This window comes from Dipodomys ordii, unplaced genomic scaffold (genome assembly GCF_000151885.1).
Source record: "Dipodomys ordii isolate 6190 unplaced genomic scaffold, Dord_2.0 Scaffold7, whole genome shotgun sequence".
Taxonomy (NCBI): Eukaryota; Metazoa; Chordata; class Mammalia; order Rodentia; family Heteromyidae; genus Dipodomys; species Dipodomys ordii.
The window spans coordinates 6,709,909-6,729,597 of NW_012267223.1; the positions used below are offsets into that span (position 1 = coordinate 6,709,909).

The 19,689-nt window shown below is 34.7% G+C and overlaps 1 protein-coding gene across 1 annotated transcript in view; it reads left to right on the forward strand.

Annotated features, from left to right (window-relative positions):
- Cep112 (centrosomal protein 112kDa) overlaps positions 1 to 19,689 on the forward strand; it is a 338,584-nt gene that overhangs the window by 132,528 nt on the left and 186,367 nt on the right. Inside the window, exon 19 of the mRNA XM_013008835.1 lies at positions 6,790 to 6,897. Within this exon, the coding sequence (XP_012864289.1) occupies positions 6,790 to 6,897 (108 nt within the window). The remainder of the gene's footprint in view (positions 1 to 6,789; positions 6,898 to 19,689) is intronic.

Consider the following 19,689-nt stretch of genomic DNA (forward strand, 5'->3'; position numbering starts at 1 on the left):
CACCTCTATTCCACTAGCTGTTAAATTTCAGCACATAGTTTAGAAAGGATGCTCCAAACCACAGCCAACGCCATTGTGATATTAATCAGTTCTGACAGCATATAAAGAATAACTATAGGTGTTTGGCTATGAAAGGAAAAACAAAGTAAAAATAAATAAAACAGATAATTAGAACTCGTATCTCTAAGTGTTTGACTGAATACTAAATGAAGTATTTTCCTTGTATTATTCTTCAATGATTTGTCTGATTTTCAGAAGCAAAGGAAAAAAAGTCTACTAGGAGCCTTAGGCTAGAAAATATGTCATTCTTCATTTGTATAATTCATGAAAATAACATTATTGTGGTTTTTAAATTTTTTGTATTTATTTATTTTTTGTCAGTTGTGGGTCTTGGGCACTGTCCCTCAGCTCTTCAGCTCAAGGCAGGCACTCAACCCCTTGAGCCACAGCACCACTTCCAGTTTTCTGAATGATTTATTGGAGATAAGAGTCTCATGGAGTTTCCTGCCCGGGCTAGCTTTGTACCGCGATCCCCAGATCTCAGCCTCTTGACTAGCTAGGATTACAGGTGTGAGCCACCAGCACCGGGCTTGTGTTTTTTTATACCTTTACTTTTATTGACTTACTGGCTAAAGAATAAACAGGTTTGATTCCCACTTTCATTTATTTTCAAAAATATGTTATGACTACTTTTTATGCCAACCTGGGTTACACATTCTGAGTGCAGAGACTAATCACAGATGTCTTTATGGATTAGATAATCAGCCCTGGCTGAAGATGAGGTTATAATAGATAGGAGGTTATTGATCAACACAGACCAGCTTGACTGTGGCCCAGAATTATGCCTTTCTTTGCACTTACATTATCTGTGAGACTGTTAATTTCTTAAAGATTCACTCGTTAAAGTGTTATTAGGGAGAATTTATTACGTCATTAACTACAGATTCAGAAATACAAATCAAATGGAATAACGAAATAGAGAACAATGCCCTGAGTTGGGAAGAAGATAATTTACTAAAGGATAGTTATGCCTATTATTTAATTTAGGATATACTTATGGTGTTAGTAAATTATAATGTAGTTATATTTCTAGGAATATGTCTACATTTCACATATCTTTCATTTTATACCAGTCTTTCCCATACTAATGTATTCAAGACATTTTGCCAATTAGTGATAATTGGGACTGGAGTTGGAGCTTGGTGGTAGAGAGAATGCCTGAATCCCTGAGTACACTCTCCCCACCAAAAAACAACAAAATGATTATTGCTCACAGATGAATCATAGATATGATCAGTCAAAATGCGAATAGATTTTTCTTGCTGAAGTATTCAGTTTTTATTTAGCCAGACACAGAAATACTTATTTGGCTTTCTGCTCTTTATTTCTGTATGCTGGCCTATCTCTTATTGTATGTTTATGTATCTTTGTATCTATATGTATTATTGACATATTATGTATGAAAATATTTATAGAATAATTTCATATAGCTTGTATTATATATTTAATGTAACAAGATATATTTCTGTTGTTGTTATACAATGATTTACTTGTATAGTATAAATTACAAGTATCAATTACCTAGTTTGTAATAACATACAGTACTTACCTGGAGAAAGAGCTAAACCTTTAGCTGTGGAGACCACAGGGTATTCATCCTTTGTACATTCCTACCTTCTCCTGGAACTCTGATTTTATTTAAGGTCACAAAAGACACTGGTTTAGGTAGCTGAACTTTACCTTGCATTGGAGCTGACATTTAATGAAGTTCTAGGGAATGAGGTGCAAATAATAACTAATTTTCTATTGGCAGGAACTTGCAGGAGATCCTTAAAAAAAGGGCTCAAGTTAGCTACTGTATGTCCTTTGATCTCATTCCTATTCCCTTCATCCTGTGACTTTCCCTCCCCAGACTTCCAGAAAGGCTGAAACCATTTCACAACTCTTAAGGAAAGCTTGAATTACAGTGACCTCAACCCTGAAATCTTTGAGTTGCAGCTATAGAAGCTTCCTTTTTAACTTTTTGTTAGGTTAGAACTGTATGCTGTTCTAAATATGTACATGGCCTCTCTCTTACAAGGTAGCAAAAAGTAATGTGTAAGCCACCATATCAGGAAGACCCAACATCATTCACTATGGCTTTTTCTTGAATCTTTAAATACTTTACAGCCATAGAAATGTATAGTCAACTCCTCTTCTAATTTGACCATCAATTTTTATCCCGTATCTTGAGGCCAGAGATGAAAAAATGGACTTTGCTTGCTTCTTTTTTGAACTTGAAGTTGAATGGAATTTGGAATGTTGAATGATGAAACAGAATCTATCTATGGCAACTGAGAACTTAATTTTTATACAAACTATGTAGGACTTAGCTTTTGAGTATTTGTTAAATTGTGGAAGAATAATGGAGTGGGGTTTGGCATTTTCGGTCAGTATTATCTCAAGTGACATAGATAATGTTATTTATAATTTATTCAGCAATTTATTTGTTTTCTATTTATTGTTTTCTATTTTGAGTATGGAAGATTATTTGAACATGTAGCATGAAATTTTCAAGTATTTTGATGTATAACATTATTTTCAAATTTATTAGTAATTTTTAATATATTGAAGTAAAAAGAACAAAGTCAATTTTCCATAAAGATCTATCTTAAAACATTAGATAGATAGATTCTTTTTGACCTTTTTCTTGTCCTTTTACTCCTTTTTGTTCGCCCATCTTTAAGAATTTTTTTGTCTCAAAATGATTTTATTATTAGAAAGCACTTCTTATTTACAAGTGCCATCAGGTTGTTTGGAGGCCTTTCGCTTTAAATGTACAGGCTAAAAGTGTGCTTATAAACAAACATTTGATCTCCTTTTATTTCAGAATGTGTTTAGCTGACCACCTTGTGTTGTGCATGCACACACACAGCTTTGTGTGGCCATGAAAAAGGAGATAGGCTCTTGAGTTAGGATTTTACACTCAGTGAAAAAAAAACTACTGTGAAAGGTGAGAACAAAAGATTATGTATGGTCCTTTAGGCAGACCTAAAGAGCCTCCTCTGTGATTCTGGAGAGAATGGAAAAGTATCATTTTTTTTGAGATTTGTTATGATTAAAGAAAAAAACTTGCAACATACTGAATATATTATACTTAAATGAACAATTAACATGTTTTTATTTTAAAATTATAAATCATAACCAAATATATCATGTTATAGTATTTTGGTAACTTTTATACCATGCTTATGATTAAAGATGAATCATGTTTTTACTTACTTTTTGTGGTAAGATATTTGAAATTTGAAATACACATTGTTGACTATATTCCCCATACAATGCCACTGATCGGTAGACTTTTTCCTTGGATCTACTTGAAACCTGTGTCCTTTGAACAGCATGGCTTCTGCTGCTCTTTTACAGCCCCTAGTGCCCCAAACTGTACTATCTAGTGCTATCAGTTTGACTTTCTTACACTCCACATATAAGGGAGATCTTGCAGTTTTGTCCTCTCTGGGAGATCAGGTGACAGACCCAATAGAGAACTATCGTTTTAGGTTTGGAGACTCACAGTGTCTCAGCAGATCTTCTCTGATTGGTTGCCCTAGCCCTCACTTTACATATGGGTGACCAGTCAGAGCCCAGCCCAGGATATAAAAACCTCTAGATTCAAGAGACAGAGGCAGCACATAAAGGTTGGAGAGAAGACACACACAGACAGCAACAGAGGCCTTTGACCAAGATACTTCTAAAGTTCTTCGATCTTATCCTCTATTATTCTAGACTTCATTTGTTGAATTGAGACAACAATCCGAGAAGGCTACAACAGCAGCACTAGCTGTAGAGCTCACTAACAGGCATTGTCTGTTGCTGAGTTGCAACATTAAGTAGGTGTTGCCTGCTTCAGGGCTGCAACTCTAGCAGTCTCTGCAAGCTCTGGAGTCAGAACAGTTGTGTGGCTCTGTCCACTAAGAACAACTGAAGAAATCTATTTCAATAGTTGTTGCAATTGACAGAATTTTCTTTTTTTTTAAAGGGAGAACAGTATATATGTAATATGCTTCCTTTGTTTTTCCCAATGATGGGTATATGGGAGATACCATATCCTGCCTATTGTAAATGATGCTACAGTCTTGTGGACATGCAAATATCTCTTCAGTATACTCATTTCAATACATATGCACCCATTTGTGCATTTGCTGCACCAAATAATAGTTCTGTTTTTAAGTTTTGGAAAACCTCCATCCTGTTTTCTGGAATAATTTTCCCCTACTTGTGCTTATAGCTTTCCTTTCTCCACATTCTTAAGGCACCTGTTCTCAGTAACCCTTCCATCAAGTGTGAGTTGCACATTGTGGTTTTTATTTGCATTGCTGTAGTGATCAGAGATGCTGAACCTTTTTGTGTGTATTTATTGGCCAGTGTAATGACTTCATTTGAGAAATGTCTGTTCAAATTCTTTGGGGTATTTTTGTGGGGGTAGTTTTTCTTTGGGAGAGGGCGGGGGCCTGTACTCTGGTTCGTACTGAAGGCCTAAAACTTGCTAGGCAAGCTTTCCCCCACTTGACTACACCTTCAGTCCTTTTTGCTTCAGGTTATTTTTTCAGATGGGTCTCAAATATTTGCCCTGGCTAACCTCAGTCTGATACTCCTGTATTATATACCTCTTATACACCTGGGATTGCAGGTGCTGTGCCAGCTTTTTACCTATGGTTAAATGGATAGTTTATATTCATATATGTGTGTATGTATGCATGTATTATGAAATTGAGCCGTTATCAGATGGTCCCTGTGTAGAGATTTCTTCCATAGCAAAGCTCTATCTTCACTCTGTCAATTGCTATGCAGGAACTTTTAAATTTGATACAACCATGTTTTTTCCTGGTAGTGTTTTGGCTTTTTGTCTTACGTTTAAATCTCTCATCCATTCTGAGTTGAGTTTTCTGAATAGATTTAGATAAAGATGAAGTTTTACTCATCTATAGGTAGATAGCCAGTTTTTCCAATACATTTATTAATGAAATTATCCTTTCCTCATTGTGTGATTGATTCTCCATAGAGAATCAATTGACTATAAATATATAGGTTTGTTTCTGGACTCTGTCTTATTCCATTGGTCAGTTAGTCTACTTTTATGTGAAGGGTATGCTGATTTGATTCCTATAGCTTTTGTATGTATTTTGTCAACAGGTAATGTGATAGCTTCAGCTTTGGTTTTTTGCTTTTGTTTTTGTTTTCCTCAAGATTACTTTGACTATTTGGGTCCTTTTATGGTTCTATGCAAATTTTAGGACTATTTTACCAAATTCTGTAAAAAGTTATTGAAATTTTTATTGATATTTCCTTGAGTTTGTGGATTAATATAGGTACTTTAATAATAGACATTCTTCCCATCTAAGAATATAGGATATCTTTTCCTCTAATCATTTTCCTGAATTTCTTTCATCAGTATTTCATAGTTTTTAGTATGCGGATCTCTTAGTTCTTTGTTCAAATTTATACCTAATTGTTATTTTATATTTCAGGTAAAAATTTACACCTAATTTTTATTATTATCTTAGGAAATTCTTGTTTTTACTTTCTTTTTCAGATTGTTCAATTGATTTATAGAAACTCTACTGGTTTTTAATGTCAGTTTGGTATTCTTCAGTTTTACTGAATTTATTTATTCTAGCAATTTGTAATGGAATCTTCAGTTTTACTGAATTTATTTATTCTAGCAATTTGTAATGGAATCTTTAGAGTTTTCTGTATTTAAGATTAAGCTGTCAGCAAACAGATTGTCTCATTTCTCTTGCCAAATTGCTCTTAGTCAGACTTGTAATGCTGTGATGAAAAGAAGGCATAAGAATGGACATCATAGTCTAGTTCCTAATCTTAGAAGAAAAATTTAAACTTTTCACCATTGAGTATGAAGTACTGGATTGTGGATTTATTATTTATAATGATTATTATGTTAATATACAGTTTATAATTAACCATTAAGAGTTTTATCATAAAAATATATTAAATTTTATCAAAGCTTTTCATACATCTTATTGAGATGATTTTATAGTTCTTGGCATTTTGATATGATTATAGTGTATCACATTTGTAAGACTTGTGTGTGTTGAAAATTCCTTGTATCCCAGAAGTAAATCCAACTTGACCATTGTGTCTGCTCCTTTTAGTATATTGTTGATACAGTTTTCTAGACTGGCTTCCAGTACACTTATGCCACTTTGTATTCTCATCCTTAGTGTTAAAGGTTCTGATTTCTCCATGCCTTCACCAAAAGGCTACCAGTATCTGTCTTCTATATCATAGCCATTCTAATGAATGTGAAGTATTACATTGTTCTTATGTTATAGTTGCCTGGTGACAGTGATGTTGAGCATCTTTTTATATGTTCTTTGGACATTTGCAGAAATGTCTATCTAGATCTTTTGCCCATTTTAAAATTGGGCTTAATTCCTCATTTATTATTGAATTGTAACAATTGTTTGTATATTCTAGATATATCTCTTATCAGTTACATGATTTGGATGTATATCCCATTGAACAGCAACAGCATCTCAAGGTTTTACTAAAATCATATTTAATAAATATATGAATGTCTAATGTATTTCTATTATATTATTATAATATTAGAATATAAGGGATATATAGAAATGTTAAATTATTAAAATGTGCTAAAATAAATTGATGTATTTCATTACAGCTCATTATGATTGTTGAAGAGTTTAAAATGTCATTTTAATTAATTGACAAATTAAAATATGCAATATAATTTTTTTCAAATTTTTAATTTGATTTTTAATTTTATAGATGGAAAAAGTGGAAGCAGATCTAACTAGATCCAAGTCTCTTCGTGAGAAACAATCAAAGGAGTTTTTCTGGCAGCTAGAGGATGTCAAACAGCGATATGAACAGCAGGTTGGCCTTTCATTCTTAGATACCAATTAATTTTTCATGCATGTATAATCCCTCTTTCAAACACCTCTTTATATATAAAATCTCTGCATAATGAAACTATTTACTAAAATCTTTTATTACCAATCTATTTGAAATCATTAAGAGATTTATTTTAATAAAATTCAGAATCAGGGTTTTAATATTCCACTAAAACCTGTTTTAACAGTTTGTTTATATGAATGTCTGATGGAAATATTTATTGTGACTCTCGAATTCTTCTATTCCAGACCCCTGGTTGGACTTATATGTTTATTTAAGAAATAGTGTTGGGTACCTAATATGCCAGGTTCCATTACTGACACGGGGGAAAACAGGGCTTGACAGATTTAGTTCTTTATCTCCTGGAGCCTACATTTTGGCAGGCAATTAATGTTAGGATAAATGACAAAGCAAATTTGTAGAAAGATTTATATAGAAATATGAATGTTGGGGCTGGGGATGTGGCTTAATGGTAGAGTGCTTGCCTAGTGTGTGAAGCCCCAGGTTCAATTCCTTAGTACCCCACCAACAGATAAAGCTGGAAGTGGTGCTGTGGCTCAAGTGGTAGAGCGCTAGCCATGAGCAAGAGGAACTCAGGGACAGTGCCCCAGCCCTGAGTCCAAGCCCAGGAATGGCAAAAAAGCTAGAGAGAGAGAGAGAGAGAAATGTGAGTGCTCATAGACTATGCCACACAAAGAATGTAGAGGATTTGGCAGCATTGGATAGGTGGATTGGATATGTGGGCAGCAAAGCCCTGGCATTTATATAGAGTCCTAAATGTGAGGAAGGAGCAGTTGTGGAAGAATGCTCTGTAGTATTCTAGTCTACACATCCATAGAAGAGGGGAGGCTGGATGCCTCTAAGGAGCAAAATGACAGTAAGAACAGGTTAGGTAGAGTGAGTGAGACAGGTTCCAGCTGTAGGAGTGAGGGGAAGATGACTCAGATTATGATGGAAAAGATTCGATTTTGTCCTCAGTGCTCTGTCTCTTATTTAGTTAGGAAAATATTTTCTTTTTTATCTTTTTAAAGTTGTATTTTATTGTAAAGATACTGTACAGAGGGGTTATAGTTACATAACTAAGGTAATGAGTACATTTTCTTGTCAAGCATTGTTACCCCCTTCTTTGTTGTTCTCCCACTAACCCTTCCCTCCCCCACCTCCTTTACTCTTCCCTCTCCCCCAAAGTTGTAAAGTTCATTTCCAATATAATGTCATGTGGGTATCATTGTTGCAATGGGTCATCCTGTGTCCTTGTTCCAGCATTTTGTTATTCCCCTTCACCTCCCCAAATTAGACAAATGTATATACAAGATTCCGGGTACCAAAATCAAATACAGTGACAACAAGGGATCTACCATAGGGGGAAGAACATACAAAGGAAAAAAATTATATATTACATTAAAACAACAGCAACAAAGAAAGACCCTCTTGTGTCTTATCTTGGGGTTGATTTCACTTTTATTTTCTTTTAAAATATATGTTCTTGTTTATTCCCAGAATATTTAAATATTACTAATTTTTACTTACCTAATTTGGTTTTCTCTTTTTATACTTACAATCTCAAGTTTATTGTAACAAAACTCTTCTAATCAAACTCAGATAAACAAATGACTTTGAAATTTTTGGAGGGCAATGGGGAAGGGTAAGTGGAAGGTAATGAAGAATGGGGTAACAATGATGAAAAACAAATGTACTTACTGCCTTACTTATTGTAGCTCTAACCCCACCCCCAGGTCATCACCTTTTCAATAAAAATAAAAATAAAAAGCTTTTTTTTAAGTTGAATAATATAGGGAAATGCTTAAAGTCTATGCTAACTACTGTGGAATATTTTCTCTTTTGTGTTCTAGTATTGGGGCTTGAACTCAGGGTCTTATGGTTTTCTTGCTTACAGATGATGTTCTATCACTTGATCTGTGTCTCCAGTACAGCATTTTGCTGACTAATTGGAGATGGAATCTGGCAGACTTTGCAGCATGACCTGGCTTTGAGCTGTGACCCTACAGGTCTTGCCTATTAAATAGCTAGTATTATTGGAATGAACGACCAGCACTTGGCAATGGTGTGGAATCTTAAGTAGTAATGAAAAAATTCTAAATAAAACAAATTATAAAATAAATCATGCATGCTGACATCACAGTATGTAATAAAATGACCTTATTAGAAAGACTGATCTAGGTACAGACAAAATTCTAAGATAGGCTGATAAGGGGAATAAGTTACAGTTTAGAAAACTTCATATTTACTATCTCCTTGAACTTAGGAATTTGGTGATATGATGATTGAGACCATTTTATTTGAAATTTTATAAGGTGCATGTGTCATGTATTATTTTAATAATTAAAACATTAAGGTATAAATGCTACAAAATAATAGAATAAGTATAGAACATTTTATAGATATAGGTTAAATTATACATTGTAAGAAGTTTCATCATATAGTCATCATATGTATAGTTATATATAGCATATATTCCATATTCATCATATATGTAGCTATATAGCATATATTTCATATATGCTATAATGCACGTTTTATTGTATTTGTTTTCTGTTATTTTTTTCTTATCTTCTTTCCACCTCCTAAGTGATCCCACTTTTATTTCACAACTTTTTTGAATTTGGACTAAGTAAATAGAATGCAAACTCAAACAGTTTATATACAGTATAAAATAAGCAAGAGATGAAAAAGCCTAAAAGAGAAGAAAAGAGAGAAAAGATAAAGCATTAGGAGATTATTTTTACAGGTGCCAACATCTGTGTAACTTCAACTTTCCTAACAGCAAAAGCTGGTGCAATGAGTTATTTTATCAGATTCTTTAAAGGAAAAATGGGATAATTTAAGAATGAAGTAGGTAGTTCCCCATATCTTCCCCTTTTTTGGAAGTACTAGGGCTTGAACTCTGGGCCTTGTGCTTGCTTAGCTCGCTCACTCTGGTGCTCTACTCCTTGAACCATGCCTAAGTCCAGCTTTTGACATATTGTATATAAATATAATGTTATTATAATAATATATAGTTATAATTTATTTAATTATAATAATAGACAGTAATAACCATGCTTCTAATTACATGGAAATATTATAACATATGCATATACAATTTATAAGTATAATTTTAAAGTACTGTTTAATCATGATATGACTAGAGTGTTTCTTTTTCCTCATTTACTTTTTTTTATTACCATCAATTAGTTATAAAATTGGTTTACATATGTATACAGTATAAAAAGGTATACTTTAAATGTAATTGACTAAATAAAAATTATTTTGTTTTTAAGAAAATGAAGAAATAATATTAATAACAAATGTGGTAGGAAAGTGATTATTAAATTAATGCATTTGTAATGAATACAAATAATTAGTGCTTAAATAATATAAATATTAATGTCCCAATAATTGACCTAGCAAAAGGAAAAAACACACAAAAGAAATTAATTAAGAAACCAGGTGGAGCCAGGGATCATTGGCTAACACCTATAATCGTATCTACTCAGGAAGCTAAGATCTGAGAATCACTGGAGTCAGTTCAGATCAATCTAAGAGACTCATCTCCAGTTAAGAAGTAGGGGCATGGCTCAGGTGGTAACACATCAGTTATGAGCAAAAAAGCAATAACCTAAGACCCTGAGTTCAAACCCTAGTTCCTATAAAAAAGCAGAAAAGAGGAAAGCCCAAATAGAAACATTGTCAGTGATATTGTTAATAAAATTCAAATTAGTATAAGTAGTAATTACCTTCTGAGGTTGGTGAAAATGTATTGAAATTGGCAGTTTCTATATCAGCAGTGGAATTATAAATAAATTCAGCCTTTGGAAAAGACTGGCGTGTTTACCGAGTTGTAAAAAAAATATTTACCTACTCTAGCTCAATTATCCTTAACCTTGAAGATCAGGCAGAAATATCAATCATTATTGTTATTGTTTAAATCATGGAATAATTTTTCTATACATCTCCCTCTGTAATAACATTACTTTTTTCTTTTACTGTAAACAACCTTTCATGTCAGTCTGTTTGGAAGCATGTTAAGTTTCATAGGCTTTTCTTAGAATGATAGATTTTATAACCTACCTGTGTTAACTTTGTCAATAATACTTAACTACATAAGAAAAATTGATGAATTCACTGAAGAACTGATTGTATCAGTAGAAGCTATACCGTACTGTATTAAATTTTTTGTTGTTTCTTTTCATGAAAAAGAGATGTATGATGCAGTTGTAGATTATATGAGAAATTTTAAGAAACACAAAGATATCGCAGACTGATATATATATTCCTCCTATTGCAAGACTGTTCAAGTTAACCCTGAGAATGAAGACCCTAGATAGTAATTCACTCAAGACAGGTGAAAAGCAGGAATATGTTAGTTTACTTTAGGAGAATATTTATTGGTTTGATAGTAGTATAAACTTTTCAATTAATCTTTTCAACAGAACAATTTATTAATTGAAGCAATATTTTCCTACCCATTTCAAATTTTTCAGGTTTTTAACTATGAAATTTAATCATGAGAAATAATAAGTACTCAACAGTGATCTCTACAAGTCGAGATGAATATACTAAAATCAATTTAAACTCACTTCTTACTTTGAACCAGGTTGCTAAACTGGTGCATACAGAATGAGGTGGGGATGCAGTCTATCAGTCCTTCATTGAGTCATCTGCTAAGGCTCTTCATGAAGGCAATGTGGGAAAATAGGGCCTGGATCTTGACACTTTTTTGTGATTATGTGTCAGCTTAAAGGGCTATCTCTGAAAGATTCATGTCAACCTGAATACGATTTTATTTATCTGGGAGTTACTGGATAATGATTTGAAAGTCAAGTTTCTGGATATTTAGAGCTCAGAGGGGTAATTTAATGTAGGATTAAAAATATCTTCCGTTTTTCTGAAACTTCATGCAGGCTGAAATTAAGGTGATTACACTTAATAGGATTGGATATACAATGCTATGCTTTGGTTTAGAAAATCAGCTGCAAAACTATGAGGGTAGCAGGCAGGAAGACAGTTCCAGAGACAAGGGAACACAGTGGGACAATGGGACAAGAGATTTAATTGAGATGGTTTTAGTCTGTTTTTCTTAAGGCACATAGGAGTAAGTTAATTTTGATTAACATATTTTAAGCAAAATGCTGACAAACTTGGGAAATACTCAATGGTGAATCCCAAGTAAGTTCTAGAAGTGTATTGGAAGACTAAAGGAATAGGCTGTTTGGTTAGGAGAAAACTCAAGAGAATTGGGAATTTCTTTTATTTTTAAACTTAAGTCTGTGTTCTTAGACAGGATGCTTGTTTGGTCTCTGTGACAATAATCCTAATAAGCCACAGGCCTCAGTTCCTCCTCTGAGTCAGGAATTGCTCTAAAAACGTGCTTTCAGCCTCTTTCCATCTTCACAATGCTCTGTTAGGCAATTGCCAGTATTTTATTGTTCTCATATTCTAGTGGTACAAATGGAAGCCCATCTGGTTAGGTATGCCTTAGGTCACACCCAATGAGTAGGTATTAGATAACCTGAGCCATAACCATGTTCTCTCTCTCTCTCTCTCTCTCCATCCCTCCCTTTCCTTCCATCCCTCTCCCTTCTCTCCCCCCCCCACTCCTCCATGGGTCATGGGCTTTGAACTCAGGGCATGGGCACTGTCCCTGAGCTCTTTTTGCTCAGGATTGGCACTCTTAACATTTTGAGCCACAGCACCCATTCTGGTTTTCTAGTGGCCAAATGGAGATGCATCTCTTGGGCACTTTTTTGCCTGGGCTGGCTTTGAACTACGATCCTCAGATCTCAGCCTCTTGAGTAGCTAGGATTATTAGCATGAGCCACCTCCATCCTGCCTGACCCCTGCTCTTAACTGCACTGAATGTATTCAGTGTCCAGGGGCAGAAATTGAGCTTATGTGTACAAGATAGATGGTATTGTGAGAAATAGTTTGAATTGTTTCAAAGTTGTTCTTATTACAGGATGAGGTAAGGTACAGTTGGTTCTATTGTGAGAAGGAAATCCCTCAGTGTGAGCATGGTAAAGTATCTGTGGGGTATGTTGTGATGCTGGGAGTTTGTGGGGCTGTCCCATTGACAAAGGTCATTTCCAGATCAAGATTCTATGCCTTTCTTGTTTGCTAGGTTAGTGTTCCAGCGCCACACTTGACAAAGGTTTGACTTTTCGACAGAATTGATTTCTGTGGTTCCAGGGCTGACTTCTTTTACACATCTGTGTAGCTGCATTTTCTTGGCTATCTACCTATTCAATTTCTCATCTACTCTCGGTTACCATGCAGATTTAAATGTGACCATTTTTCTATCATTTCGTCTTTTTCTTAAATATAAATAGAGAATCTCACTAGCAAAGGACTGGTCGCCCAGCTCTTGCTTCTCATTCCGAGATGAGGTGATTCCAGAAGCTGTGAGCAATTGTAGTATAGGTAAGACTACACGTACAAGTCTTAAAATTTTGGATTCACTGGATTGTGTGAAGAAGAAAGTGGTGTTACTATTGAGCAACATTCATATAAAAACTGAGAGACTCTCCTGGTTTATAAAACGCAAAATGCATGTGAATTTTTAAGAAAAAAAATCAGGCATTGCAAAAACTTTCAGCATACACAAGCTGTTTTGGCTTGGCCCTCAGTTGCTCCTGGAAAGTAATCTATTTTTACTGCTGCTATGAGGCACATTAGTGGAAACTTTCAGAAGCATTTACCTAGTAAATCCTCACATTTCATGATGAAAGAATTGCCATTTAGAGGAAATGCACAATTTGTGAGATAATGGGCCTCAGTTTCCTTCTCCATTTTTAATTTTTGAGTCCCTCCCAGAAAGCATTGTGGCAGGAACAGTAAAGAAGTAGGAAAAAGCAAAGTAGTACTTAAAATAGTGTAGCCAAAAGGCAAGCATACATAAAGTATGCAGATGTGAAACAAAAAACATCAAACACATGAGATAAATACACAAATATCCTGTCAAGCCCAAGCTTTCATCAAGATTTCCTGTTTCTTTCCTGTATAACCCAATGGAACAAAAAGATAATTCTAATTGTCTTTTCATAAATCTCATTCATGTTGCAAACAACCAACCAACCAGGCATGCTACGATTTCCTGAACTATGAAACTATTTTTTGGCAATCCCTTCATATCATTTTTAATTGTATTCTTTATATCTTTTCTTTTTACAAAGCCTATAAAGAGAAATGCAGTTTAACAGATAAACAAGTAGTCAAAATTCTCTATAAAGAATAAATGTTAATTTTCAGTGATAATAAAAATACTCAATACAAGATGTTATGTCAAAACACGAACTTTACAACTTTGGCAGGGGAGGGGGAGAGGGGAAGGAATGGGAAGGGGAAACAAAGGAGGAGGCAACAAAGCTTGATAAGAAATGTACTCATGGGGCTGGGAAGGTGGCTCAGTGGTAGAGTGCTTGCCTTGCATGCCTGAGGCCCTGGGTTCGATTCTTCAGCACCACATAAGCAAAAAGAAAAAAGCCGGAAGTGGTGCTGTGGCTCAAGTGGCAGAGCGCTGGCCTTGAGCTGAAGAGCTGAGGGACAGTGCCCAGGCCCAGAGTTCAGGCCCCACAACTGGACCCCCCCCAAAAAAAGAAGAAATGTACTCATTACCTTGCCCATGTAATTGTAACCCCTCTGTATGGTATTTTCACAATAAAAAAAAAAGAAAAAAAATACTCCAGCACAAACCTCTTACAAATGCCCATTATTTGAAACAAAATATTGTAGTAGCAAAGACAGTGGCAGAGACAATAGAGTAATTATGCAAGATAAGCAAAAGTGGGAAATTTTAGCACTAGTTGAGATATTTGAAAAGCAGATAGGCATGTTTCCTAGTTCTCTCCTTTGTAAATAAGTCTCTAAAATTAGACAATTTAGTGTATATTGGATAAGGAAACAGAAAGCAAGAGAGAGGAAATCGGGAAGAAACTTAATGGCATGTAGTCTTGTAAAGGTGGGGACATGTGGGCATGTCTTTATACATGAAGATACTGGCAAGGAGAGGAGGGGTAGAGAGCCTCTGCTTCAACTTGTGAGGGGGAAGGGGAACACAGTGCACAGACATTTGTATATCTTCCATAGCTATGAAGACCTTCTTTTTTTCCAAAGTGGACTAACTAGAATGTATTGTCAATGTCCAGTTAATAACATCAATATTGTATATATCTACATTGGATATAATAAGTGGATATCATTTGATAAAAGCTATGTATTTTGAAATACTGGACTTTTTATTGTAAAAATACCATACAGAGGGGTTACAATACTTATCACACATTGTTACCTCCTCCTTTGTTTCCCCTTCCCATCCCTTCCTATCTCCCCCCTGTCCCCCTGCACCCACCCCCCAGCGCCAAAGTTGTAGCTTGTTTTTCGACATAACGTCTTGTATATCTCATTGTTGCAATGGGTCCACCTGTATCCCTATATAAACAATTTGTTTTTTTCCTTCCCCTCCCCAAATTATGCCAACATCAAATACAGTGAAAACATGGGTTATACCATGGGGGAGGGACATACAAAACAACAAAGAAATCATCTTATAAATATGTTAGAAACAATAACAAGAAAGAAAAAACATTTGACTCCTTATCTTGGGGTTCATTTCACCTAACATCAACTTATCTGACCATTTCCGCTTGTCTCAGACACATACTAGTTATTGCAAATAAGGGAAATCATGGGACCTATATTTCTTTGGACCTGGTTTACTTGCCCCATTTGTTATGAAGACCTTTTTACTGCTGAAGATTCCCTTCATGAAATAGAAAGCAAGCTCCTTTGCTGTATTAGGGGAACTATATGAACAGCAGAGGTAATGAAAAATGTGAATTATTACTAGTTTGTCACATGATGATCTGACTAAATGAACTGGCAATATCTCTCTTCGGCATTGATGTCCAGATGTAGTTAATGAGTATGAATTTATGGATTTCCCTAAAATCTTCTCAAAATAGATTTCATGTGATTTATTGATTACTGGACATGTATAATTTCTTGTACACCCAGTAGAATGTTTTTACTCTGTCTTGTTCTTCTCATCTTTTAATTCTTTGGAAAAAATCTATTTGCTTGACTTTCCTTTTTCAATTTATTTTCAGTGCTAGGGTTTGAACCCAGAGCCTCATGCATGCTGGGTAAGTTTTCTACCACTGTTCTACATCCCCAGACCCTCCAATTTATAATAATCTATAATCCTTAACTCCATACCATTCATTCTTCTCCTAAATTCTTAATCTAATGACTCCCAAAGCATCTTTTAATTATTCAGTTGTTACCAGTCACACATTGGTCTGATAGACTTTTAAGTATCCTGTTCTTTGTTGTTAGCTAAAATGCCAGAATCACAGTCACAGGCAATAAAGCTACAGGCTTGGGACATGAGTTCAGACAAAGTGTTAAGAGCTTGAAGTCACCGAATGGACATTGATTCTTAGTGAAAGGAGCCTCTTCTTCCTTTTATGATGGAAAGAAAGGAGCTAGGATTTTTATGTAGTTTAAATAAGTGGCACATTTATTTATAGTGGAATTTATTGAGTAAAGATGAGGCAGTTCTTTTTAGTGACTGTAGTATGAAGATATAAAATATATTGCCTTCTCCTCATTAATGCATATTTATAGTTCATATGCTTTGTATTAAAAACTGTTTCAGTTGCTTAGAAGTTTTCTTTTTCAAAATACATTGTCAGAAAAGGCAAAGTAGTGTTCATTGTATTGAAAAAAACAAAGCAGCATAAAGTTTCTGAGAATGAAAGGACTATTACATATAAGGTTGATTTTATAAGGTGTTATTTTAGATAAGCTGTCAATGGCAAACTTTACTGAATTGTGATACAGGAATTAAGATTTGAAGTAGATGAGGACAACATACAAAACCTGAAGTGAGGAAGGAGCATTCAAGGCAGAGAAAGTAATATGCTCAACAGCTGGAATTGTTTGTTGTGTTGCTAGAGTAAAGTGAGCTAGTGGTTGAGTTCCTGGTGGTAAGAGCTGAGGTCAGACACAACAGATCATATTAAGTGCTACATACTATGGAGGGGAGATTGGCTTTCATTCAGAATGTAATGAGAATTCATGGGAGCACTGAAGAAAGACTTAATTTGTATTTTAGAAAGATCTCTCTTGCTGCTATGTGGGATATCATATGTACTCAAAGTTGGAGAGGAAGCAGAGAAGCTAATATAGAGACAATTTTCAAATCTGTTAAGTCCTACCATGGCTGGGAGTGGTAAGGTTAATGGTATGAGGACAGATTTGGTACATATTCGCTGACAGGACTTGTCAATGGATATGAAATGTTGTATGAGGCAATACAGGAGTTCAGATGAAACTTAGAAGAAACAATTCTAGCTGAGCCATCAGATGCTTGTTGGTGCTAGACACAGAAACATTAATAAAGAGAGTAGCAAGAAGTCCCAAGTCTAAGCTCAGAGGCAAGCCAACAGTTAGATGTGGGAAAAGGTGTAGCAAGCCACAAAAAAGGCTAAGAATGTCCAGGAAGTAAGGTTAAAGGAAAAACTAAGAAAGTGTGATTTCAGATGTGCCACAGTGAATGTTGCAGGAAGGAGAAAATGAGTAATAATTTGTTTTTCTTGTGGCCATGAGGACTATTAGGTTAAGAATAATCATTTGATTTCACAAGGATGTTTCTAGCCATCTGCTATAAGATATTTGGTGGAACTATGGCAGAATTTAGGAACAAAGTCTGAATGATACGTTTAAAAATAGAGTGAAATTGAGTCACCTCAATAAAGATAGAAATGTTGAAATGAAGATAGAAATGTCAAAATGATCAAACTGAAATTCTGGAAATGAAAAAGTTCTGTAATAAAAACTCAGTTTAAAGTGTCACCAATAAAATTGACCAAATAGAAAGTATTATGTCAACGTTTGAAGGCAAGGTAGACAAGTTAGAACATCGAGATAGCAATGAAAGGGAAAAACTTAAAGTGCAAAAAGAATATGCAAAAACTTTGGAACATCATTAAAAGACCAATATTGATGAACTTGTGTCATCATTGTGAGTGAAATAAACAAATCTCAAAAAACAAAATAACATACTTTTTTCACTCATGTTTTCAATCTAGGCCTAAGATGATGATGATGATGATGATGATGATAATGATGATGATGATATGCGATGCTATGATATGAGTTGAAAGTGGAAACCATAAGAAGGGGAAAAAGACTGGGAAATGAAGATTGAAATATGGTTATAAATGAGTATAACATAATGAAACCCATAAAATAGTGCTAAAAAGGGGGTGGATAATAGGATAACTCTGACTAAATTTACAAAGAATCCACGAAAACAGGTGAATGAGGGCTGGGAAGGTGACTCAGTGGTAGAGTGCTTGCTTTGTATGCATGAGGCACTGGGTTCGATTCCTCAGCACCACATAAGCAGAAAAAGCCAGAAGTGGCTCTATGGCTCAAGTAGTAGAGCACTATCCTTGAGCTGAAGAGCTAAGGGACAGTGCCCAGGCTGAGTTCAGGCCCCATGACTGACAAAAACAGAAACAAAAATAAAAACAAGACAGGTGAATGAAATAAAAGATAAAGAGTAAACTTATTAAATGTACAGTGTATGCAGCTATAGATATATAACAATTAGCCTCCTTTGTACTGTATGCTAATGTTTTATAAAAGACCAAATGTATGAATCACAGGGATAGAAAGAGGTAATATACAAACTGTAGACAAATAAAGCCTAGTCCGAAGTCTTAGGAATGAAGTGGTCATCTAGGCACACTGGAAGTTTTTGGAACACTAGACAAAACCAGAAAAGAACGTCTCCACATCCTTTTGTAGTTACAGAAGCTATTAAAAGGCAGGAAGTAATGAAATGATATGCGTTCAAGCCCTGAAAAACAAACAAAATAAAATATGCCAAGGTAGATTACTATATCCAGCAAAGCTATCCATCGTAAGAGAGAGAAATACAAAACCCTCCATGATAAACAAAAGCTAAAGGAATGAATGATCACTAAGCCAGCATTGCAGCAGATTCTTAAAGCAATCTGGCACACAGAAGATGAAAATAAACACAACCATGAAGAAAGCAAAAGACTAATCTCACTAAATGAATAGAAAAACAATTTAGGAATAGGAAAGCGTCAAACATTACAGACAATAAAATGAAAGGAATGAATACTTTATTATACTTTTTAATAGTAATACTTTTTAATAATAATTCTGAAAGTTAGTGTCTTAATTTTCTAATTATGGAACCCAAATTGATGGGATTACAAAAAACAAAATCCAACTATTTGTTGCCTACAAGAAACATACTGCACAAGCAGAAAAGACATTGGCTTTAAATGAAAGAACAGAAAAAGATCTTCTAGGCAAATAGAGCCAGAAAGCTAGCACGAATATCTACACTTATATCTGACAAAGACTTTGAACCAAAATAAGTCAAAAAATAAGTTCCCTTTATATTGATAAAAGAAAATATTCCACTAAGAGGATATAGTAATTGAAAACATGCAGCAAAAGTTTCACACACCAAATACTACTGGATATAAACACATAGATGATTCAGACAAAAGAAAAAAGCAACAAAGAAAATGCACAATTAAATGCACAATTAAATGTAGATCAAGAAGATGACGGATGTCTGTGGAGTATTCTACCTAGTATGTGCAAACATACACAATCTTCTCAGCAGCCCATAGAACTCTCTCCAAAATAGATCATATTTTAGGACCTAAAGAGAGTCTTTAAAAATACAAGAAAATTAAGTGACTTCTTATATTTTTACCTGGCCAC